This window comes from Amblyraja radiata, chromosome 1, assembly GCF_010909765.2.
Source record: "Amblyraja radiata isolate CabotCenter1 chromosome 1, sAmbRad1.1.pri, whole genome shotgun sequence".
NCBI lineage: Eukaryota > Metazoa > Chordata > Chondrichthyes > Rajiformes > Rajidae > Amblyraja > Amblyraja radiata.
The window spans coordinates 35,488,249-35,513,508 of NC_045956.1; the positions used below are offsets into that span (position 1 = coordinate 35,488,249).

The 25,260-nt window shown below is 46.4% G+C and overlaps 1 protein-coding gene across 1 annotated transcript in view; it reads right to left on the reverse strand.

The window, feature by feature from the left end:
• Positions 1-19,585, reverse strand: part of slc49a3 (solute carrier family 49 member 3) — an 80,420-nt gene extending 60,835 nt beyond the window's left edge. The window contains exon 1 of the mRNA XM_033020461.1: positions 19,388-19,585. Within this exon, the coding sequence (XP_032876352.1) occupies positions 19,388-19,492 (105 nt within the window). The 5' untranslated portion in view covers positions 19,493-19,585. The remainder of the gene's footprint in view (positions 1-19,387) is intronic.
• Between the last annotated feature and the right edge of the window lie 5,675 nt (positions 19,586-25,260).

Here is a 25,260-nt window from a genome sequence, read left to right on the forward strand (position 1 = left end):
AGAGAGTTGTGGATTTGGGGAATTCCCTGCCACGGCAGTGGATGCCAAATCACTGGATGGATTTAAGAGAGAGTTAGATAGATCTCTATGGGCTAGTGGAATCAAGGGATACGGGGAGAAGGCAGACACGGGTTATTGATTGGGGACGATCAGCCATGATCACAATGAATGACGGTGCTGGCTCAAGGGCCGAATGGCCTCCACCTGCACCTATTTTCTATGTTTCTATATATGTAACACCACATTGCAGGTTCAACAGAGATTTCTGTGGTTTCTGTAAATATGAGTAAAAGATTAAGGGACATCGGCAGAATATATTTGAGTGGCAGTAAGAGGGGTGTAGCCAAGGCAAAGAAGGCTGAAGCTGAAAAGGAGAAAGGTGCATTAGATAAGTATTTCAGCAAAACTATCTCAGAAAATGCAGAAGAGCAAGTGGAGTCACAACACAGTGAAGATGATGATACCGAAGGAAGCCACTTGAAGAAGTTATGCAAGACAATCAAAGTGGGAATTTATTTACTAAAAGTGAGATCGGCCATTTCGAAAGTGTTGAATTTGACAAACAAGGAAACTTGCCTGTTGACATGACTGCTGGTGCCTCTGAGGCAAGGGAGAATGGGAATTAAAAATTTGCCAGTTTTGTAGAATTAACAGATGATCCTGCAACATGGCCAGAAATGATGTCAGAGTGTCAGGGATCATTTAGTGAAAAAAGGACCACCTACAATTTTAGTAGAATCTTTCCCCAAGAATGAGAGTGGATCAAGTATTTAAAAATTTCACTGCAAAAGAAAGCTGCCAAATGGTGGAATTGTAGATCGTCCATGGCTAATATACTCTGTATCAAGTGATAAAATCTTCTGTTACTACTGCCAACTTTTTGATAATAACGCAGCAAGTGCACGCAAGTTGTGGTTTTAATAACTGGCCAAATATTCATACAAAACATTCATACAAGAGCATGAGAACTCCAAAAAGCATTTGCAAGCTTTGCTCAGTTGCTGTGAACTGCAGCAAAGATTATCTGCTGAAAATACTATTGATGAAGTGGTAGAAAAACTATCAGACAAGCAAAACGCTGGCATCAAGTTTTTGAGCGACTGGTAGCCACTGTATAGTTCCTGGCAGAAAGAAACTTGCCATTCCGGGGATCTGAGGAACACGTAGGAACACCACATCATGGAAATTTCCTTGGTGTTATTGAGTTGCTTGGAAAGTTTGATCCAGTAATGCAAGATCATCTGTGAAAAATCCAGAATAAGGAAATACATGATCATTATTTAGGAAAAAGAATCCAGAATGAGATTATTAATATAATGGGTCAAGCTGTTCTACAGGAAATCATTTTGCGAATCAAGGCTGCTAAGTATTTTGCAATAATTCTCGACTGTACTCCTGACATCAGTCATCAGGAGCAAATGTTGATGGTAATTAGATATGTAGCTGATGGTGTACAATCAAATGCTCCAGCAGGAGTATATGAACATTTCATCAAGTTTTTAGTGGTGGAAAGTAGCACAGGTGAATATTTGTACAACACCCTTCTACATGAACTTGAAACATTAGGGCTGGATGTTGAAAATATCGGTGAACAAGGGTATGATAATGGTGCCAATATGAAGGGACACACCTCAGGTGTGCAGGCACGACTTCTACAGAAGAATTCAAGAGCTTTCTTTACGCCATCCGCATGTCACAACTACAACCTAGTTTTGGGAGACATGGCCAAGACATCTCCAGATGCAATGACTTTCTTTGGAACTCTGCAGCATATTTACACCCTTTTTGCATCATCTACTAAAAGATGGACTGTTTTAGAAAACATGTGACAGGTCTGTCTGTCAAACCTCTCTCTGAAACACGATGGGAATGTAGAAATGGAAAGTGTCAAAGCTGTACGGTACCAAGCTGCTGAAGTTTGAAATGCACTAGAAGAGTCAGCAGAAAACACTGATGATGCTCAAGCAAAACGCAATGCTGAATCGTTAGTCAGTCAAATGAGAGATTACAAGTTTCTGGTCTCACCGGTTTTCTGGCACTCCTTGCTCTTTCAAGTAAATTTTGTGAGTAAGGAACTTCAGAGTGATAGCATGGATGTTGCTACGGGTCTTTCTTCATTTCAAAAGCTTTGTAACTGGTTAAAGACACAGGGAAAAAGGTTTTGATGAACCCTTGATTGGCGCTAGTGAACTTGCCAAAGACGTAGATGCTGAGCCTGTATTCAAGACTCGAAGTAAGCACTTACGCAAAATAAGAAAATTATTTGATTATGAATCTGCAGATGAACATTTGCCTTCAGTGCAAAATCTTCGGATTTTTTTGACAATCCCAGTGACTGTGGCATCTGTAGAAAGGAGTTTTTCCAAGCTGAAACTGATCAAAACTTGTGATCATCAATTCAGCAAGAACGTTTGAACAATTTGGCAATTATGTCCATTGAATCTGAAATTAGCAGGAGTTTAAACTTAGACAACATTCTAAAAGACTTTGCATGGAAAAAGGCAAGAAAGATAACTTTCTCATAATAAAAGGCATTAATAATAATATGACCAGGCACGTGCCGTCAGGGTAGGCAAGGTAGGCACTGCCTACCCTGACTAAAATTATAAAATAATGATTAAATATAAATAGTAAAGGCACGGAGAATTATGCCTACCTAAGAGATCGCTTAGGTAGGCATAATTCTCCATGCTTTTCATGCGCAGTACATGTAATACGCGAAAGTCTGTGTAGCTGACGTGCCGTCGGCGCTGCTTCAAGCCGTCAATTTCAAGGGGAGCTGAAAGCAGCTGAAATTCATGGATTGTCATTATCTTAATGGGGCTTGTCATTATCTTAATCGAACTCGGAGAATTACGGTAATAGCCACTCGTAGGTACTTGGGGCTCGCGTGGACATTTTTCAACATGATGAAAAATCTTCACGAGTCTTCCCGAGCTTACTGCGTTTCCCGAGTACCTGCCGTTAGCGTTACGAGCCGCTAAGAGACGTCCCGATCTCCGACGTACCCGCTACGTACATTCTACGTGCTTCCACGAGTTTGATTTTTTTTTTAAACTTGGGAGAGCTCTTGAATTAGCTCGTACAGTGGGACAGCCCCATAAGAGTATCTTTTACGAAACAAAGAGAAAAGAATGGAGTCCGTGTACAAATAATGCGGTAAGTAGATTTCTTTGAGCTAAATGTTTTTAAATACCGTATTTACCGGCAATGAAGACGCTATTTTTTTACCCAAAAATAAGGCACGAAAATGTACCTGCATCTTGGAGGCCGAAAGGTAGGTTGTTAGCCAAGAAAGATAAACTTGGCTATCCCTCAGAACAGCAACATCAAGAACGATGTTGCTGTATTGAGGGATAGCCAAGTCTATCCCTCATTGCTAGCAGCTGATGGGAAGCGGCTGTAAAGTGGGAAGCGGTTGAAAAAGGACAGCGCTGCTGGGGGGGGGGGAGGGGGAAGAGTTCCTTTGATAGCGTGTGGGGAGTCTCGCAAGGGGGAAAGTTGCGGGAGGGCAGGAGCGTTGAGAAGGAGGGGGTCGGGGATCATGCCAGCAACCAGCTCAAGAACGGGTCAGTGGGCGATGGATAACAGGACAGCGGGCGGTGGAGCTTACTCCATGTGTCAGTGCGAGTAACCTCAATTGGTCTCTTGTTCGCGCTGACAAAGGAGTAAGATCCACTGCCCGCTGTCCTGTTATCCCACCCGCTGACCCATTCCGCTCTATGATCTTTGCTCTTGATCTGGTCCCCTCACTGTTCAGACGGAGAGCACTGCCAGAGGTGAGCGGGCCGTCAGAAGGCAATGAGATGACGGTCGGTTCCGCTGTCCGGTCCCAGCGGCCGCTCGTAGCCACCCGAGCTACTTCCCTCCCCGAACACAATGCGGTGGCTCCGTGCCCGGAGCACCGCGGCAGCAGTGAGTGAGTGGGTTACTGGCATGATCCCCGACCCCCTCCTTCTCAACGCTGCTGCCCTCCCCGCAACTTTACCCCTGGCCAGACTCCCCACACGCTGTGAAAGGAACTCTCCCCCCAATTGGTCCCTTGAACTAGTATTGTCATTCAATAAGGTCACAACGGATTCAACTTGTCCCGGTGTGCTCCCATTTTTCCCACCATCTCTCCACCTGCCATCACCCTCCACCCCTCACTCATTCAGTAATTCAGAATGAAAGAAGCCTTGGGCAACTTGAATTGTTATTTCTTTATTTTTATTTTTTATTTTTATGGAGAGAACAATCTGCGCATGCGCGGTTTAAGATTTTTTATAAGCCGACCGACTGCCTTCCCTGAGTAATTACTCACCGCACGTGCCTGAATACGACTCATTTGTAATTATATATTTATACTTCTACGATTCTACAGACCTTGGCTGGGAACCTGGGGCTCACCAGAATTGTTCCCAATTGGGCCTCGCAACTTCCAAGGCCGGCCCTGACCAGTGGAGTGCTGCAGGGATCAGTTCTGGGCCCCAGTTTACATCAATGATTAGGATAAGAGAACCATGTGTAATGTGCAGGTTTAAGGCGGTTGTATCATTTGAAGTAGATACAGTAATGACCAGTCAGCACTTTGATCGTGCTCCAAGTTCTAGATTCATGGCTGATTTAAAATTCCACATCCACTTTCCTGCCATTTCTCCATGTTTGCTTACTAAATTAGAAATATACATAGTACAGTACGGGAACAGGCCCTTCGGTCCACTATGTCTGTGCCGAACATGACGCCAGGACCAACTCTTATCCGCTTGTACACGATCCATGTCACTCCATTCCCTACATGTCCATGTGCCTGTAAAAGCCACTAGCGTATCTGTCTCAACCACCACTCACTGCCCTGCGTGTAAAAACAAACTTGCCCCACACATCGCCTTTAAACTTTGCCCCTCTCATCTCAAAGCTATGGCTTCTAGTATTTCATATTTCCACCTGAAAAAAAAAGTTCTGACTGTCTAGCCTCTTATAATCTATATTACTAAAAGTCTGATCTTGGCCACTTCCTGTTGTTCTGTATATTAATTTTAGAAAAAACGCTGTGATGTTTGGCCATCTTACTCTGCGCTGCGCAGGACAAGAGGATTTTTCCCATCGATGAAAAATAAAAGAGTTATTAGTGTTGAAAAAATGTTGAAATTCTCTCTCCTGAAGGCCACGCTCCTTCCGGAGGGACTATAAAACCCGGAAGTGTTGAGTGCCTCAGTCACTCTGCAAGATGGGGGAGCGAGAGGGTCACGTCTCTCAGTCTGAGCTGTGAAAAACACTGAACACATGTCTACTAAACTGTGAGTGGTTTTACTGACCTGTCAGTGCCTTGATGTGGTTTGAAACTACAGTTTGGAAGTGCTAAAGCTGTGTTGCCTTTGGTTTGGAAATGCTAAAGCTGTGTTGCCTTTGGTTTGGAAATGCTAAAGCTGTGTTGCCTTTGGTTTGGAAATGCTAAAGCTGTGTTGCCTTTGGTTTGGAAATGCTAAAGCTGTGTTGCCTTTGGTTTGGAAATGCTAAAGCTTTGTTGCCCTTGGTTTGGAAATGCTAAAACTGTGTTGCCTTTGATTTGGAAATGCTGAAGCTGTGTTGCCTTTGGTTTGGAAATGCTGAAGCTGTGTTGCCTAATTAAAGTTGCCTTGCCCAATTAAAGTTGCCTTGCCCAATTAAAGTTGCCTTGCCCAATTAAAGTTGCCTTGCCCAATTAAAGTTGCCTTGCCCAATTAAAGTTGCCTTGCCCAATTAAAGTTGCAGTGCCCAATTAAAGTTGCAGTGCCCAATTAAAGTTGCAGTACCCAATTAAAGTTGCAGTGCCCAATTAAAGTTGCAGTGACCAATTAAAGTTACAGTGCCCAATTAAAGTTGCAGTGCCCAATTAAAGGTGCCTTGCCTTCTATATAATTAAAAGTCTAATCTTGACCACTTCCTGTTTGCGCTTTATATTGATTTTAGAAAAAACGCAACCACATATGGCTGCGATTTTTGGCCTTCTTACTCAGAGTCCCCCTCCGCTCATCAGGTGCCGAGGATTTTTCCCATTGATGAAAAATAAAAGAGTTATTAGTGTTTAAAAAATGTTGAGATTCTCTCTCCTGTCAATCACGCCATGAAGGCCATGCCCCTTCTGGTGGGAGGGGGGAGGGACTATAAAACCCAGAAGTGTGGGCTTGGCTCAGTCTCTGCAAGATGGAGGAGGGAGAGATCACGACTCGCTGTCTTTAGTGGCCTTGCACCCTGCTTGAAGTGGTAAGAAACTGCACTTGAATTTGGTGGCCTCGCACCCTGCTTGAAATGGAATTTCAAGGAATAGCTGTGAGTCAACTGCCAGCCCACCAGCCGTGAGTGAGCTGCCAGCACAATAATCCATTCGGCCCACAATTTCAATACTAGTTCTCTGGAATCCAGCCCTCCCGTGTGATACTGGGACCCAATGGGTCCCACTTCGTCTAGTTTTAGATATTTCTACAGGTCTCCCTAATCCAGGCATCATTCCAGTAAACCTCCTCTGCACTGTGTTCATGCAACTAGAACTGCACGTAATACTCCTAAAGCAGTCAAACCAAAATCCTACAAAGCCGCATCATGACTTCCTGACTCCTATACTCAATGTCCCCAGCAATGAAGGTAAGCATACACTTACTTGACTACTTGTGTTGCCATTTTCGGGGAGTTATGGACTTGGACCCCAAGATCTCTCTACACAACACTGCCGATGAGGGTCTTGTCATTAATTATATATTTTCCCATTACATGAAACCTCCCAAAGTGCAACACCCCATAGCTGACTATTCTTCCCCCAAGGAGCTCCAAAGACTTTTGGCTCTTGTAAGAATGTTTCCCTTATCTCAGTTTTAAAGGAACAACTCCTTGTTGTGAGACCATGCCTTCTGGTTCTGGTATCTCCTGCGAGGAAAGCAACATCCTACCAGTAATTACCTCCCCCACCCACAGAGCTTTATATATTTGAATACGATTGCTTCTCAATCTTCTAAACTACAACTTTGGACCGCACCCACTCCTCTTTGGACTGCACCCACCCGGGAACCTACTTGTGAACCATCATTAACATGGTGCAGGAGCCGGACCACCAAGATCCAAAGCCTGCAGATCCAAGAACACCTCCTTCACATCATCCATAGACTCTGAAACAGCCTGCACAACACTAACTACAATCCCCATCTCAGCACTAAACCACTGCAGACTCTGCACTACTACATTTGCATGACATCCTTTGGTTTGCACTATCACAGTCTGGTTTGCCAAGAAAAACTGAAAATGTATTGTCTATTTATTGTATTAATGTATTATCTGAAAGTGACAATACAGGAAGACAGTGAGTCAAGATGTCATGATGCAACTTTATAGCACTTTGGTAAGACCGCATTTGGAGTATTGTGTGCAGTTCAGGTCGCCCCATTACGGGAAGGATGTGGAGGCTTTGTAAAGGGTGCAGAGGTGTACCAGAATGATTAAACAAGGAACTGCAGATGCTGGTTTACAAATAAAGACAAAGTGCTAGAGTAACTCAGCGGGTCAGGCAGCATCCTTGAGTGATGGTTCAGGCGGGGACCTTTCATCAGACTGATTGTGGTGGTGGAGAGGTGGACAAAACTGGAAAAGAGGAGCAGAATAAATATTTGAGTAGTTAGCTGTATCCAACTATAATTTACCAGTCTTTGCCTTGCCCTTCCTCCTTTCCAGCTCCCCCCCCCCCCCCCTCCCCCACACACATACACAATCAATCTGAAGAAGGGTCCCTACCCAAAACATAATCTATCCACATTTTCCAGAGCCTGACCCACTAGGTTATTCCAGCAATTTGTGTGTGTCTTTGTTTACCAGAATGATATCTGGGCCTGGGTTAGGGATATTAGCTACAGGAAGAGGTTAGACAGACTTCGATTATTTACTCTGAAATGCCAGAGGTTGAGGGGAGTGAAAGGCATAGATAGGGTAGACAATCAGACCCTTTTCGCAAAGATACAAATATCAAATAGTAGTCAAGAGTGTTTTATTGTCATATGTCCTAACTAGAACAATGAAATTCTTACTTGCAGCAGCACAAGTAAGACTATAGATACAAGGTGAGAGGAGCAAAGTTTAAAGGTGTATCCAGACGTCCACATCTGCGCCAGATGCATCGAGATGGGACTCCTAAGGGACCGTATTAGGAACCTGGAGCAGCAGCTCGATGACCTCTGTCTGGTCAGGGACCATGAGGAGGTCATAGAGAGGAGTTATAGAGAGGTGGTCACTCCAAGACCACGGGAGGCAGACAAGTGGGTCACGGTTAGGAGGGGCAAGGGGCAGGGACCAGAGAGTACCCCGGTGGCTGTACACCTTGACAATAAGTACTCCTGTTTGAGTACGGTTGGGGGAGACAGCCTACCTGGGGGTAGCGACAGCGGCCGGGCCTCCGGTACAGAGACCGGCCCTGTTGCTCAGAAGGGTAGGGAAAAGAAGAGGAGGGCAATAGTAATAGGGGACTTTATAGTTAGGGGGTCAGATAGGAGATTCTGTGGACGCAGTCAAGAGACCCGGAAGGTACTCTGCCTCCCTGGTGCCAGGGTCTGGGATGTGTCTGAACGTGTCCAAGATATCCTGAAATGAGAGGGAGAGGAGCCTGAGGTTGTGGTACACATAGGTACCAATGACATAGGTAGAAAAAGAGAAGAGGTCCTGAAAGGAGAATTTAGGGAGTTAGGAGGAGAGTTAAGGAGAAGGACCGCAAAAGTAACAATGGTACACAAAAATGCTGGAGAAACTCAGCGGGTGCAGCAGCATCTATGGAGCGAAGGAAATAGGCAACGTTTCGGGCCGAAACCCTTCTTCAGACTGATGAGGGTGGGGGGGGCGGGGAGAAGAAAGGAAAAAGGAGGAGAAGCCCGAGGGCTGAGGAAGAGAAAGGGGAGGAGACCGCAAGGGCTAACAAAATTGGGAGAATTCAAAAGTAACAATCTCAGGATTACTGCCTGTGCCACGCGACAGTGAGACTAGGAATGGAGTGAGGTGGAGGATAAATGCGTGGATGAGGGACTGCTGCAGAGGGCAGGGATTCAAGTTTCTGGATCATTGGGACCTCTTTTGGGGAAGGTGTGACCTGTACAAAAAGGATGGGTTGCACTTGAACCCGAGGGGGACCAATATCCTGGCGGGGAGATTTGCAAAGGCTACTGGGGAGACTTTAAACTAGAACGGTTGGGGGGAGGGACTCAAATAGAGAGAGCTAGTAGGCAGTGTGTGAGGCAGGAGGCAGAGAAGGGAAGCACTCAGACCTAACATGTAGGGGAGAAAGAAGAAAAAGATAATGAACAGAGAATAAGAGGTGTTCAAAAAGGAACTGCAGATGCTGGAATATCGAAGGTACACAAAATTGCTGGGGAAACTCAGCGGGTGCAGCAGCATCTATGGAGCGAAGGAAATAGGTGACGTTTCGGCCCAAAACCCTTCTTCAGACCGTCTGAAGAAGGGTTTCGGCCCGAAACTTCGCCTATTTCCTTCGCTCCATAGATGCTGCTGCACCCGCTGAGTTTCCCCAGCAATTTTGTGTACCAGAGAATAAGAGGTGGTGGGTTTCTTAAATGTGTATATTTTAATGCTAGGAGCATTGTATAAGAAAGGTGGATGGGCTTAGAGTCTGGATTGACACCTGGAAGTATGATGTTGTGGCGATTAGTGAAACATGGTTGCAGGATGGCTGTGATGGGAAACTAAATATTCCAGAATTTTGTTGCTTCCGGTGAGATAGAATTGCAGGGGCAAGAGGTGGAGGTGTTGCATTGCTTGTCAGGGAAGATATTACAGCAGTGCTTTGGCAGGATAGATTAGAGGGCTCATCTAGGGAGGCTATTTGGGTGGAACTGAGAAATGGGAAATGTGTAGCAACACTTATAGGGGTGTATTATAGACCGCCTAATGGGGAGTGAGAATTGGAAGAACAAATATGTAAGGAGATAGCAGATATTAGTAGTAAGTACAAGGTAGTGATTGTGGGAGATTTCAATTTTCCACACATAGACTGGGAAACACATTCTGTAAAAGGGCTGGATGGTTTGGAGTTTGTAAAATGTGTGCAGGATAGATTTTTGCTGCAATACATAGAGGTACCTACTAGAGAAGGGGCAGTGCTGGACCTCCTGTTAGGAAATGAGACAGGTCAGGTGGCGGAGGTATGTGTTGGGGAGCACTTTGGGTCCAGTGATCACAATACCATTAGTTTCAATTTAATTATGGAGAAGGTCAGAACTGGACCTAGGGTTGAGATTTTTGATTGGAGAAAGGCTACCTTTGTGGAGATGCGAAAAGATTTAAAAGGAGTGAATTGGGACATTTTGATTTATGGGAAGGATGTAGAAGAGAAATGGAGGACATTTAAAGGTGACATTTTAATAGTACAGAATCTTTATGTCCCTGTTCGGTTGAAAGGAAATAGTAATAATTGGAAAGAGCCATGGTTTTCAAGGGAAATAGGACACTTGGTTCGGAAAAAGAGAGAGATCTACAATAATTATAGGCAGCATAGAGTAAATGAGGTGCTTGAGGAGTATAAAGAATGTAAAAATAATCTTAAAGAAATTAGAAAGGCTAAAAGAAGATATGAGGTTGCTTTGGCAAGTAAGGTGAAAGTAAATCCAAAGGGTTTCTACAGCTATATTAATAGCAAAAGGATAACAAGGGATAAAATTGGTCCATTAGAGATCAGAGTGAACAGCTATCTGCAGAGGCAAAAGAGATGGGGGAGATATTGGACAATTTCTTTTCTTTGGTATTCACCAAGGAGAAGGATATTGAATTATGTGAGGTAAGGAAAACAAGTAGAGTGGCTATAGAAACTATGAGATTCAAAGAAGAGGAAGTACTGACACTTTTGAAAAATATAAAAGTGGATAAGTCTCCAGGTTCAGACAGGATATTCCCTAGGACATTGAGGGAAGTTAGTGTAGAAATAGCAGGGGCTATAACAGAAATATTTCAAATGTCATTAGAAACGGGAATGGTGCCGGAGGATTGGCGTACTGCACATGTTGTTCCATTGTTTAAAAAGAGTTGTTTTGGTGTGCTAGCCTTTATAAATCAGAGCATTCAGTATAGAAGTTGGGATGTAATGTTAAAATTGTACAAGGCATTGTGAGGCCAATTCTGGAGTATGGTGTACAATTTTGGTCGCTAAATTATAGGAAAGATGTCAACAAAATAGAGAGTACAGAGGAGATTTACTAGAATGTTGCCTGGGTTTCAGCAACTAAGTTACAGAGAAAGGTTGAACAAGTTAGGTCTTTATTCTTTGGAGTGCGGAAGGTTAAGGGGGGACTTGATAGAGGTCTTTAAAATTATGAGAGGGATGGACAGAGTTGACGTGGATAAGCTTTTTCCATTGAGAGTAGGGACATGATTTGAGAATTAAGGGACAGAGGTTTAGGGGTAACATGAGGGGAAATGTCTTTACTCGGAGGGTGGTAGCTGTGTGGAATGAGCTTCCAGTGGAAGTGGTGGAGGCAGGTTCGATTTTATCATTTAAAAATAAATTGGATAGGTATATAGACGGGAAAGGAATGGAGGGTTATGGTCTGAATGCAGGTAGATGGGATTAGGGGAGAATAAGTGTTCGGCACGGACTAGAAGGGCCGAGATGGCCTGTTTCCGTGCTGTAATTGTTATATAGTTATATGTTATATGCGGCGATTATTTTTTTTTACACACACAGAGGGTAGCGAATGCCTGGAACGCTCAACTGGGGTGGTGGTGGAGGCAGATGTGATAGTGGAATTGAAGATATTTTTGGATGTACACATTGATATGCAGGGATAAGGAATATGTGAGGCAAATAAGAGTTGGTTTTGACACAGACATTGTGGGCCGAAGGGCCCGTTCCTGTACTATACTGTTCTATGAATCATGAAGTAAATTCAACCTTCCATTAGCTTGCCCTATTGACTGCTGTACTAGCATTCTATATTTCACACATTATACTCCATTTGCCAACTTTTGCTTACTCATCTAACCTAACAATGTCTCTCTAAACCCCTTGCTACTTGCCTGCCCATCTAAAGAGCTGTAAGGAAGTTCACCAGCGATTCCGGGCCGGGAGGGAGGAAGAGAGGGATTGTCCTCGCAAGGAGAGACTAAGCAAGCCAGTTCTGTGCTGCCGAGATAATAACACAGAAATAATTCAATTAAATAAAAATCACTCGGAGGCTTTACACGGCAAATGCAGAAATGAGGATTCCTCCAACTGCGAAAAAGGAGGTAAAATGGCAGGATGGGAACGAAGGGCTGAATGGCCTACATCTGCTCTGCTGCTTATTGAAATGGCAATAATCAATAATCAGTTTGCAAAGGGTACAATGATCCTGCTGACAACATCACGGTCAATAGGGAACAGATACTTGGAATAATTTCCTAGTCAAGTAGTGTGCAAATATGACATCAACATCACAAGAAAGCAATTAACTTGGATAGGTCATGTGCGCCCTGTGGTTAAAGTGCACTGTCAGCTGAGAACTTCCTATGGCAAGTACAAGCTGACTTTCATTTCACGCTGGAATTGGGCAATTCAACGCGATCCCTTAAATTAGCCATAAACAACCCAAGCTGAACAATAAGGTCAGCATGTTTAATCTTGCAGAAGCATAGAGGAGCATAAGCTGTAAATATTATATTACATTTCCTTAAATCACCGTTGCTACTTGCATATCACATCCCTGCATCTTTCTTACCATCTGATTCCCATAGTTTAGAACACGTCCAAGATTGACTATTTTTTAGACAGATAATTGTATTCACGTGACCCTTTCCTCAAGGCAGTCAATGTATTTAATTCTCCATTCGCTTGCCGCAAATTTAGAAAACACCTTATTTCCTTTACTTTGTTTGAAATAAAACAAAGGGAAAATGTGCTAAAAATTAAAAAGTGCAACCAAAAATGATCGAATTTGTCAAACACCAGAACCAGCAAGTGTTCTTCACAAATCGAGAATGACACCAAAATATAAAGTGAGAATGCACAAAGCAGTTAGTGTTCAGAACAATGATCAGTATGCTGCCTAGAATCTGACATAGGGCACACTGGCACAGGTACATATACCGCTTGTGTCTCAGGATCAAGACGACCTAGTTCTCATTGTCGATGTGGGACTGCCGACTCTGCCATAGGTAGGGCAGGGCTTGGCAGGGCTTGGCGGAGGGGAGGCAGGCAAAAGGTGCATTCAAACCTTTTACGCTGGGCTCCGTTTTCCCAGGAACTCAGGCTCCAACTTTATTTCTCCAACGTCACTAACGCTATTTCTCCATTTTGAGTCAGGATTCCCATAACTTGCTGGCAATCTTTATTCAATATGACTTCAAGAGAGTCTTTGAATCATTTCTGCTGCCATTTGGCAATCTCTTGCTACAATAGAATTCAGAATACAGTACAGCTATCTGGAGCCTTGGCCTGGGGTGGGAAAGTTATTGGCTTGAAGATAGACACAAAAAGCTGGATTAACTCAGCGGAACAGGCAGCATCTCTGGATAGAAGAAATGGGGATGTTTTGGGTCGAGACCCTTCTTCAAACTGAGAGTTTGGGGAGAGGGAGACACAGAGATAAGGAAGTGGAAGGTTTCGAGGAGCTTGCTGTCATAGAGTGACACTGTGTGGAAGCAGGCCCTTCGGCCCAACTCGCCCACACTGACCAACAATGCCCCAGCTACACTAATACCACTTGCCTGCGCTTGGTCCATATCCCTCCAAACCTGTCCTATCCATGTACCTGCCCAACTGTTTCTTAAACGATGGGATAGTCCCACCCTCAACTACCTCCTCTGGCAGCTTGTTCCATACATCCACCAACCTTTATGTGAAAAAGATACCCGTCGGAGTCCTATGAAATCTTTTCCCCTTCAACTTGAACCTATGTCCTCTGGTCCTCGATTCCCCTACTCTAGGCAAGAGACTCTGTGCATCTACCCGATCTATTCCTCTCATGATTTTGTACACCTCTATAAGATCACCCCTCATCCTCCTGCGCTCCATGGAATAGAGTCCCAGCCTACTCAACCTCTCCCTATAGCTCACACCCTCTAGACCTGGCATCATCCTTGTAAATCTTTTCTGAACCCTTTCAAGCTTTCCTATAACATGGTGCCCAGAACTGCACACAATATTCCAAATGCGGTCTCACCGACATTTTATACAACTGAAACATGACCTCCCAACTTCAATACTCAATACTCTGACTGATGAAGGCCAAAGTGCCAAAAGCCTTTTTGACCACCTTATCTACCTGCGACTCAACCTTCAAGGAACCATGCACCTTTACACCTAGATCCCTCTGCTCTACAACACTACCCAGAGGCCCACCATTTGTGTAGGTCCTGCCCTTGTTCGACATCCCAAAATGCAACACCTCGCACTTCTCTGTATTAAATTCCATCAACCATTCCTCCGCCCACCTGGCCAATCGATCCGGATCCTGCTGAAATCGTTCACAACCATCTTCACTGTCTGCAAAACCACTCACTTTTGTATCTTCAGCAAAGTTGCTAATCTTGTCCTGTATGTTCTCATCCAAATCATTGATGTAGATGACAAACAGTAACAGGTCCAGCACCAAACCCTAAGGCACACCACTAGTCACAGGCCTCCAGTCCGAGAAGCAACCTTCCACCATCACCCTCTGCTTCCTTCCAATGGAGCCAATTTGTTATCCCTTCAGCTATCTCTCCTTGGATCCCATGTGATCTAACCTTCCAGAGCAACCATACCTTGTTGAATGCCTTACTGAAGTCCATGTACACAATGTAGCTCTGCCCTCATCAACCTTTTTGGTCACGTCTTCAAAAAAATCAATCAAATTTGTGAGACACGACCTCCAACACAAAACCATGTTGAATATCCATAATCATGTTGACTATCCCTAATCAGCCCTTGCCCATCCAAATGCCTGTATATCCTATCTCTCAGAATATTCTCTAGTAACTTTCCAATTATAGATGTTAAGCTCACTGGCCTATAGTTCCCAGCATTTTCACGGCAGCCCTTCTTGAAAAGAGGCACATTTGCCACCGTCCAGTCTTCCGGCACCGCTCCTGTATTTAAGGACGACTCGTAAATTTCAACCAGGGCTCCCGCAATTTCCTCTCTTTTCCCACAATGTCCTCGGATATATCTGATCAGGCCCTGTAAATTTGCCTACCTTCATACACAACAGTACCTTCAATACTTCTTCGATGGCTGCTCTCAAGACACTTCCAGTGACTGCCCCGATTTCCTCCGTCCTACTGTCTTTCTCCTCGGTAAATACAGAGGAGAAATACTCATTGAGGACCTTGCCCTCTGTGGCTCCACACAGAGGTTTTTGATTCCGGAGAGGTCCCACTCTCTCTCTAGTTACCCTTTTACCCCTTATGTATTTATAAAATCTTTTGGGATTGTCTGTTGGTAAACAGCTGCCTAATAGACTGAGCTTCAAAGCAAGTTTGAGGTTTAGAAACATAGAAAATAGGTGCAGGAGTAGGCCATTCGGCCCTTCGAGCCTGCACCGCCATTCAATATGATCATGGCTGATCATCTAACTCAGTATCCTGTACCTGCCTTCTCTCCATACCCCCTGATCCCTTTAGCCACAAGGGCCACATCTAACTCCCTCTTAAATATAGCCAATTAACTTGCCTCAACTACCTTCTGTGGCAGAGAATTCCAGAGATTCACCACTCTCTGTGTGAAAAATGATTTTCTCATCTCGGTCCTAAAAGATTTCCCCCTTATCCTTAAACTGTGACCCCTTGTTCTGGACTTCCTCAACATCGGGAACAATCTTCCTGCATCTAGCCTGTCCAACCCCTTAAGAATTTTGTAAGTTTCTATAAGATCCCCCCTCAATCTTCTAAATTCTAGCGAGTACAAGCCGATCTAGCGAGTACAAGCCGAACAAGCAGAGTTTCATCTTGAACACATTATTCCTCTGAAAGGAATAATAAATGTTATCAATATCTGCCCTTGTGAAGAGGTGGCTGCCAAGATAATAGAGGGCTCTCCATTTGCCAGGGACTCGGGGTGTATCTTTATAGTCAGCAGCTTAATTGTGCAGCAGGAGTCCGGGGTCTTTATTTATAAGCAGGCACTGTCTGGGCACTGCAAGCTGATGACTAAGGGTGCAGAGAATTTGGTTTGTAAAAGTGACTCGGGTTGAATATTTGTCCTAAAGGCCATTCCATAGGAAGCAAGTTGGGGCAATGATGCAGCCTTGCCTAGTACCTTTCTGTACTGAGAGAGGGAGAGAGGGAGCTACTGAAGGAACTCAGGGGCCAGGAAGCATCTGTGGAGGGAATGGACATGTGACGTTTCAAGACGAGACCCTTTATTGGGCTGAAGAATGGTCCCGACTCGAAATGTCATCCGTCCATTTCCCTTCACAAGTGCTGCCAATGCCTTGCGCGAGTTCTCCCTGCTTTTTGCTCAAGATTCTAGTGTCTGCAGTCTTTTGTATCCATTTTCTTGCAGAGTTGCTGGATCAGATCACAGTTTGCATACCCACTCGGTTTATCTGTAGAATTGCAAGTACCGCAGGCTTAGACCCAGGTCTCTAGGGGTTTGAGGCAGCAGATCTACTAGTTGCATCAGTGTCTCTCAAAGCAGAGATCAATGGATTTATGTATATTAAAGGATATGGGGCAATGCAGGAAGAGGCAGATCACCCACTATCTTCCCCAAATCAAAATGCGGGAGGAATTCTGCAAGTCAGATAATATCTGTGGAGGCAATGGACAGATGAACTTTTAGGTTGGGACCATTCTTCAGACTGAACGGTCGTCTGTCCATTCCCTCTACACCTGTTGCCTGGCCCGCTGATTTGCTCCACTTTGTGCTTTGTTCAAATTTCCAGCGTTTACAATCCCCTCTGTCAATGTTTTCCAATATATTGGCCTGGTTCTATGCTAATCTGAACAGCAAATGCCACAGATTCTTGCTCTCCCCTCATATTTGGACGATGGCATTACATTCTGTTTTAATGTCTGCTGGAACCTGACCAGGCTGGAGGGTCGGGGTGGATAACCAGTGAAGGATCGCGGATAAATGTGAGGTTATCCACTTTAGTAGCAAAAACAGGAAGGCAGATTACTATCTAAATGGCGTCAAGTTGGGAAAAGGGGAAGTACAACGGGATCTGGGGGTCCTTGTACATCAGTCTATGAAAGTAAGCATGCAGGTACAGCAGGCAGTGCTGGTCCACCTATCTCCTCAGATTCTGGTGAACTTCTACCGCTGCACCATCGAGAGCATCCTTACCAACTGTATCTCAGTATGGTATGGCAACTACTCTGTCTCCGACCGGAAAGCACTGCAGAGGGTGGTGAAAACTGCCCAACGCATCACCGGTCCCTCACTCCCCTTCATTGAGTGTCCAAAACAAGCGATGTCTGCGAAGGGCACGCAGCATCGTCAAGGACTGCTCTCACCCCAGCTTGTTTTGGACAGACTCAATGGAGGGGAGTGAGGAACCGGTGATGCGTTGGGCAGTTTTCACCACCCTCTGCAGTGCTTTCCGGTCGGAGACAGAGCAGTTGCCATACATGCTGAGATAGTTGGCAAGGATGCTCTCGATGGTGCAGCGGTAGAAGTTCACCAGAATCTGAGGAGACAGATGGACCAGCACTGCCTGCTGTACCTGCATGTTTACCCTCCTCCCATCCGGGAGGTGCTACAGGTCTCTCCGTTGCCGGTCTCTCAGTTGCAGGTTCAGGAACAGCTTCTTTCCTGCGGCTGTTACACTGCACCTTGGTGATTGCCAGTCACACCGGACACTCCTTCCCCCAGAAAAATTGCACTACTACTACTGTTTGTACATATATATATATTTTACTGTTCATTATTCTATGTTCGCTCTTCTGGGTGAGATGCTAACTGCATTTCGTTGTCTCGGTGCTGTACACTGCACAATGACAATAAAGATTGAATCTGATTCTGAGTGAAGAGAGCGAATGGCATGTTGGCCTTTATAACAAGAGGAGTCGAGGCCCAAGTGAGACCACACCTGGAGTATTGTGTGCAGTTTTAGTCCCCTAATTTGAGGAAGGACATTCTTGCTAATGAGTGAGTGCAGCGTAGGTTTACAAGGTTAATTGTGCAGCAGGAGTGCAGCAGGAGTGTCGGGACTGTCATATGCTGATAGAATGGAGCAGCTGGGCTTGTACACTCTGGAGTTTAGAAGTTTAGTGGGGATCAAATTGAAACATATAAGATTGTTAAGGGTTTGGACACGCTAGAGGCAGGAAACATGTTCCTGATGTTGGGGGAGTCCAGAACTAGGGGCCACAGTTTAAGAATAAGGATTAAGCCATTTAGAATGGAGACGAGGAAACACTTTTTCTCACAGTGGTGAGTCTATGGAATTCTCTGCCTCAGAGGGCAGTGGAGGCAGGTTCTCGGGATGCTTTCAAGAGAGAGCTAGATATGGCTCTTTAAAATAGCGGAGTCAGGGGTATGGGGAGAAGGCAGGAACGGGGTACTGATTGGGGATGATCAGCCATGATCACATTGAATGGCGGTGCTGGCTCGAAGGGCCGAATGGCCTACTCCTGCACCTATTGTCTATCTTCTATTGACTAGCAGTGAAGGATCGCCTGATGAAGGGGGACCTACCATTGAAGGATCGCCCATCCTGAGGTCGGTCACTGTATCACTCTTTAACCTGTCAGCTTCCTACAGCCGGGAGCACCGCCCTCCCCTCCCCTGGCCGCCAGCGTGGCCGGGCTGTACCGCTCACTGGGGCCGGGCTGTACCGCTCACTGGGGCCGGGCTGTACCGCTCACTGGGGCCGGGCTGTACCGCTCACTGGGGCCGGGCTGGGGCTCACTGGGGCCGGGCTGGGGCTCACTGGGGCCGGGCTGTACCGCTCACTGGGGCCGGGCTGTACCGCTCACTGGGGCCGGGCTGTACCGCTCACTGGGGCCGGGCTGGGGCTCACTGGGGCCGGGCTGGGGCTCACTGGGGCCGGGCTGGGGCTCACTGGGGCCGGGCTGGGGCCGGGCTGTACCGCTCACTGTGCCCGGGCTGTACCGCTCACTGGGGCCGGGCTGTACCGCTCACTGGGGCCGGACTGTACCGCTCACTGGGGCCGGACTGTACCGCTCACTGGGGCCGGGCTGTACCGCTCACTGTGCCCGGGCTGTACCGCTCACTGGGGCCGGGCTGTACCGCTCACTGGGGCCGGGCTGGGGCTCACTGGGGCCGGGCTGTACCGCTCACTGTGCCCGTGCCCGGGCTGTACCGCTCACTGGGGCCGGGCTGTCCCGCTCACTGGGGCCGGGCTGTACCGCTCACTGGGGCCCAAGACTCGGCAGCAGGGACCCGCGGGCGGAGAGCGCGCCCATCCCGGGGGAGGGCAGCGGTCGCCACACAACACCCCACCCCTCACCCCTCCACTCCTACCATGGCATTGGAGCAGCTGAGGGCGCAGGTGGCGATGAGCACCAGCCATCGGCGCCGGTAGGTGCGGTACACGGGCGCCGGCGCGGGCGCAGCTGCCTCCATCATCGTCACCAGCCGCCGCCGCTCCTTGAGGTGGCAACCAAGATACTAGAGGAGCCGGAGCCGACAGCGACGATCTCTGCTGGCAACGGACCCATCCCTGACGTCACCGCCACGCCTGCGCGCCCCGCCCAGGCCCCGCCCCCATGGCGCCCCGTCACGCTCAGGCCCCGCCTCCATAGCGTCCCGTCCCGCGCAGGCCCCGCCCCCATGGCGTCCCGTCCCGCGCAGGCCCCGCCCCCATGGCGTCCCGTCCCGCCCAGGCCCCGCCCCATGACATTCCCTCCCAGGCCCCGCCCCCATGACATTCCCACACAGGCCCCGCCCCCATGACGCAAACGCCCCGCCCCTGGCGTCACCGCCGCGCCTAAGTGCCCAGGCCAAGCCTCCTTGACGTCACCGCCTGCCCTGCTGGCGTCTGGATTGCAGGTGGAAAGCAAAGCTCCTCTATAATCTTTGGTGAAAAGCAAAGACCGGACTCGCTGCAGCCGGGACCCAGCCACGGGTCATAGACAGGCGATGTCTCGGTTCTGGACGGAGCAAGGGTCCGTCTGAAGAAGGGTTTTGTTGGACTTTATGCGGACAGGCTCAGGATCGATATAATTCTAAGGTCTTAAAAGAAGTGTCCAGAGAAATACTTGATGTTTAAGAAGGAACTGCAGATACTTGATGTGTCTGTTTTAATTCTCCCGCATTCCGTAAATTTAGGGATGGCCCCTTTAGATTGAAAAGTGACAAATGTAACTGACTTATTCCATAAGGGAAAGAGGTAAAACAAGCAACTACAAACACAACCACTAATTGTTGAGAACATGTCAGCAATCAAATGTTATCAGGATATTAGTTATCAGTTCAGATAAATAAGTGATATCAAGTCGTCAAGTCAAGTTTATTCGTCACATACACATACGAGATGTGCAGTGAAATGAAAAGTGGCAATGCTCGCGGACTTTGTGCAAAAAGACAAACAAACAAACAACCAAACAAACTATAAACACAATCATAAACACACACATATTCTTTTACATATTAAATATTGGAAGGAAAAACGTTCAATAAAGTTAGTCCCTGGTGAGATAGGAGTTTACAGTCCGAATGGCCTCTGGGAAGAAACTCCTTCGCAACCTCTCCGTTCTCACAGCATGGCAACAGAGGCGTTTGCCTGACCGTAGCAGCTGGAACAGTCCGTTGCATGGGTGGAAGGGGTCACCCATGATTTTATTGGCTCTGGAGTTGCACCTCCTGATGTATAGTTCCTGCAGGGGGGCGAGTGAAGTTCCCATAGTGCGTTCGGCTGAACGCACTACTCTCTGCAGAGCCTTCTTGCACTGGGCAGAGCAATTCCCAAACCAGATGGTAATATTTCCGGACAAGATGCTTTCCACAGCCGCTGCGTAGAAGCACTGGAGGATCCTCGGAGACACTCTGAATTTCCTCAATTGCCTGAGGTGGTAAAGGCGCTGCCTTGCCTTACTCACGAGTGCTGCGGCGTGTGATGTCCATGTCATATCCTCAGAGATGTGGACTCCCAGATATTTAAAACAGCTCACCCTATCCACAGGATCCCCATTTATCCTCAATGGTGTGTACGTCCTCGGATGATGTGCCCTCCTAAAGTCCACGATGAGCTCCTTCGTTTTTTTATGTTCAAGAGGAGGCTGTTATCCTGGCAGTTGGTTTATCCTATATTGGTTATCCTATATTGAGTTGGTTTTGTGAAAGGTAAAACATCTCCTGTCCAATTCATTGAGGTTCAAGGAAAAACGTGCTGTGGATAAAGGGAAACAGAGAAATGTTAGTTTCAGAAATGCAGAGGCATTTGATTATGTGTCACAGAGATTTCATACTAATATTACCTTATGATATGGTAGGCCATTTGTCCCATGGCCTGTTCTGGATCTCAGGACTAAACCCATGTTCTAACACTTCTCTACAACCACAAGACCATAAGACATAGAAGCAGAATCAGGCGATTCGACCCATCGCGTCTGCTCCACCATTTGATCATGGTTGACCTATTTATCTTCTCAAATCCATTCTCTTGCCTTCTCCCTGTAACATTTGACATCCTTACAAATCAAGCACCTAGCAATCTCCGCTTGAAAAGTACGCAATGACTTGGCCACAGCTATCTGTGGCAATGAATTCCTCATAATAATCCAATGTGGCCTGACCAGCACCTCATAAAGCAATATATATTTGCTTTTATATTCTAGTTCCCTCAAAATGAATGTTAGCATTGCATTTACCTTCCTTTCCACTAACTCAACCTGCAAATTAATCCTGCACCAGCACTCCCTTTGCATCTCCTATTTTGGAATCTCCCCCCCTTCAGAAAATAGTCTATGCCTTTATTCATTCTACCATAGTGCAGGTTCTTTGCTGCACTGTATTCCATCAGCCACTTCTTTGCCCACTCTCCCAACCTGTCCAAGTCCTTCTGCAGACACTTCCTGCCTCTCCACCTATCTTTGCATCATCCGCAAACCTGGCCACAAATCCATCAATTTAATTATTCAGATCATTAATACTAAGTGAAAAGTAGCAGACACAACGTCACCTGCAGCCAAACAGGAAAGGCTCCCTTTATTTCAACTCTTTGCCTTCTGCCAATCAGCTATTCTTCTATCCATGCAAGTATCTTTGATCTTGCCTCTTACAACTACACTCCCATCTTGTTTAGCAGCCTCACATGCAGCACCTACTGAAAGGCCTTCTGAAAATCTAAGTAAACACCATCCACTGACTCTCCTTTAAGAAGATTCATCAAATCAGAACCAAAGCAGACCATCGGCCCAACTCATCCATGCCGACCAGTCTTCCAAAAGTAGTGCATTCTAGATATCCACCACTCTGATCTACTTTAAGAATTTCTTACTCTCACTGTGCCCTTTTGTTTTAAACCCTGTGACTGAAAAAAGATTCTAGCCATCGACCCCATCTATGCCTCTCAATCTTTCATACCGCTATCAGGTCACCCCTCCGTCTACGCCGCATCTGCGCCCAAGATGAGGTGTTCCATACCAGGTCATCGGAGATGTCCTAATTCTTTAGGGAACGGGGGTTCCCCTCTTCCATTATAGGCCCTCACAAGGGTCTCCTCGATATTCCGCAGCTCCGCTCTTGCTTCCCCTCCCCCTATTCATAACAAAGACAGAGTCCCCCTTGTCCTCACCTTCCACCCCATTAGCCGCCGCATACAACACATAATCCTCCAACATTTTTGCCACCTCCAATGTGATCTCACTACTAACGACATCTTCCCATCTCCACCCCTTTCTGCTTTCTGCAGACTGTTCCCCCCGCAACTCTTTGGTCAAATCGTCCCTTCCTACCCAAACCACCCCTTCCCCGGGTACTTTCCCCTGCAACCGTAGGACATGGCGGAAATCCAGGAGGGGACCGGGGGGGGGGGGGGGGGGGGACAATCCTCGCCATGTTTTGTGACCTGGGCGCCACAGCCAATTCCAGGTCGGCTCATTTGTCCCAGGTCTGGCTGTAGCGCCCTCTTCGGCTGCGTGCTTCGGGACTGGCTGTAGTGCCCAGATCGGCTCGCCTGCCCCACACTCCAAAGACATGCAGATTTGTAGGTTATGTGCTTCGGTAAATTCTAAATTATCCCCAGTGTGTTGGATGGTGCTAGTGTACGGGGTGATTGTGTAAATACGCTCTTCTCAAGCTTACCCCCCAGTCAAGTTCAGTCAAAAACCACTGAGTCAAGCACTGGAACAACTAATCTTTATTTTTGGATTGAACAACAAATTCCCTTATACGATACCTAAACCACCGCGGGTTTGATCCTTGTCTCTGCCTGGCCAAGCCCTTCAGCCTCGTGCAAGCAGAAACACTCCAAAAGTGTTTCCACGCAGTCCCAAGTACACTTCCAGAAGATCGACACCGATCTAAGATGGAGACACCTTTTATAGGTCCACGAACCTTGAGAGGCCGAACTACATAGGGGTGGTCTTCTTACAATCCAATCAAACATATTAATTACAGAAATACATTATTGACAGTTCCCCAAACCAATAACAGAGTCTCCCATACATTGTTTCAGGAGAAGCTTCTGGAAGAAGCCAACTTAACTTGAATAATGCAACATTTACCCAGGAACTCAAACAAACCTGCCAGGGCTTAACACTTTGGCCAATCAACAAACAGCAGGGTAACTGTCTATAATAATAATAATAATAATAATAATAATAATAATAATAATAACTTTATTTATAGAGCACTTTAAAAGCAACCACTGTTGCAACAAAGTGCTGTACATGACTAATCATGAAAAAAAAATTAAAAATTATTACAAGACAATGTCTAGCAACATTATTTACAATATTTACAATGCTGTTGCAGTAAACCAATCAACATCATGCATTTTACACTTCTTTGGAAGTCCTCTGCAGAAACCTCATTCATTCTGTCAATTGAAGAGTGTTATATTCCGGACAGCAGAATGAATAACAACTTACCAGCAGGCTGACTGGATCACACGAGAGCATTATTACCCAACCCAGTAAGCGTGAGACAAAATCCAGTTTAGTGAAGACTCTTGCTCCGCTAAGTTCTGCGTACAGATATTGCGAGGTTGGTAACGGATATTGTTCGTCATCAACAACTTGGTTGATTGTGACTTTGTAATCACCGCATAGTCTAACAGTTTTGTCGGCCTTGGCTACGGCCACAATTGGCGTTGCCCAGTTACTCTGGTCTGTCTTCACAAGTACTCCATTACGCTCTAATCTGTCGAGTTCTACCTCCACTTGTTGCTTTCGTGCAAAGATGGCGGCCTTGAGGTACAGTCCCTGCTTATATGTTACGCCCTTTTGTCCTTCTATGTTAAAAACTCCTCCTGCTGCATACTCAATTACAACCGAATTGAGTTGCTCACTATAAGGGCAAGATCGAACGGAGTTTTTGGATCTCCGACCCTTATACAAACTCTTCCGGTGGAATTACATGCCAGGAACACCACACCTGGGCCATACCCCGGGACCTCTCCTAGGCCTGATCGACGGCTTGTCCGACGGCGAGCAGGAGTCCTGGCTTGGTTCAGGAAGCGGCCCTACCGGCCTCCACTACCGGCACTACTTCTCTCCAACGTCCGTTCACTCCGGAATAAGATGGACGAACTCCAGCTTTTGATCCACTCAAGGAGAGAGTACAATGAATCTGCTGCAATCTGCTTCACGGAAACCTGGCTGGATCAATCTGTTCCCGACTCAGCAGTAAACCCCACCCGGCTTTACCATCTACAGAGCCGATAGGTCGGCAGCGCTGTCACTCAAGTCCAAGGGAGGGGGTATCTGCTTCCTTGTCAATCAACGCTGGTGCAATAACATCACAGTACAATCACAACACTGCTCCCCTGAGATTGAATTCCTCTGTTTGATCATCAGACCATTCTACTTACCAAGAGAATTCTCATCTGTTGTGTTAATTGGCGTCTACGTTCCACCCGATGCTAATGCTAACACGGCTATGGATATTTTATCACATCACATTTCCTCCATGGAAAGCTCGCATCCGGACTCCATCATTATAGCCTTGGGCGATTTCAACCAGAGCTGTCTAACAAAAGAACTTCCTAACTACACTCAGCAAGTTACATGCCCGCGCAGAGAAAACAATACATTGGATCATTGTTACACTAACATCACTGGCGCTTACCGTGCCTTTCCTCGTGCTCCACTGGGTAGATCCGATCATGTAATGCTGCTGCTCATCCCCGCATACAAACAAAAACTGAAATCCATCAAGCCCAAAACAATAAC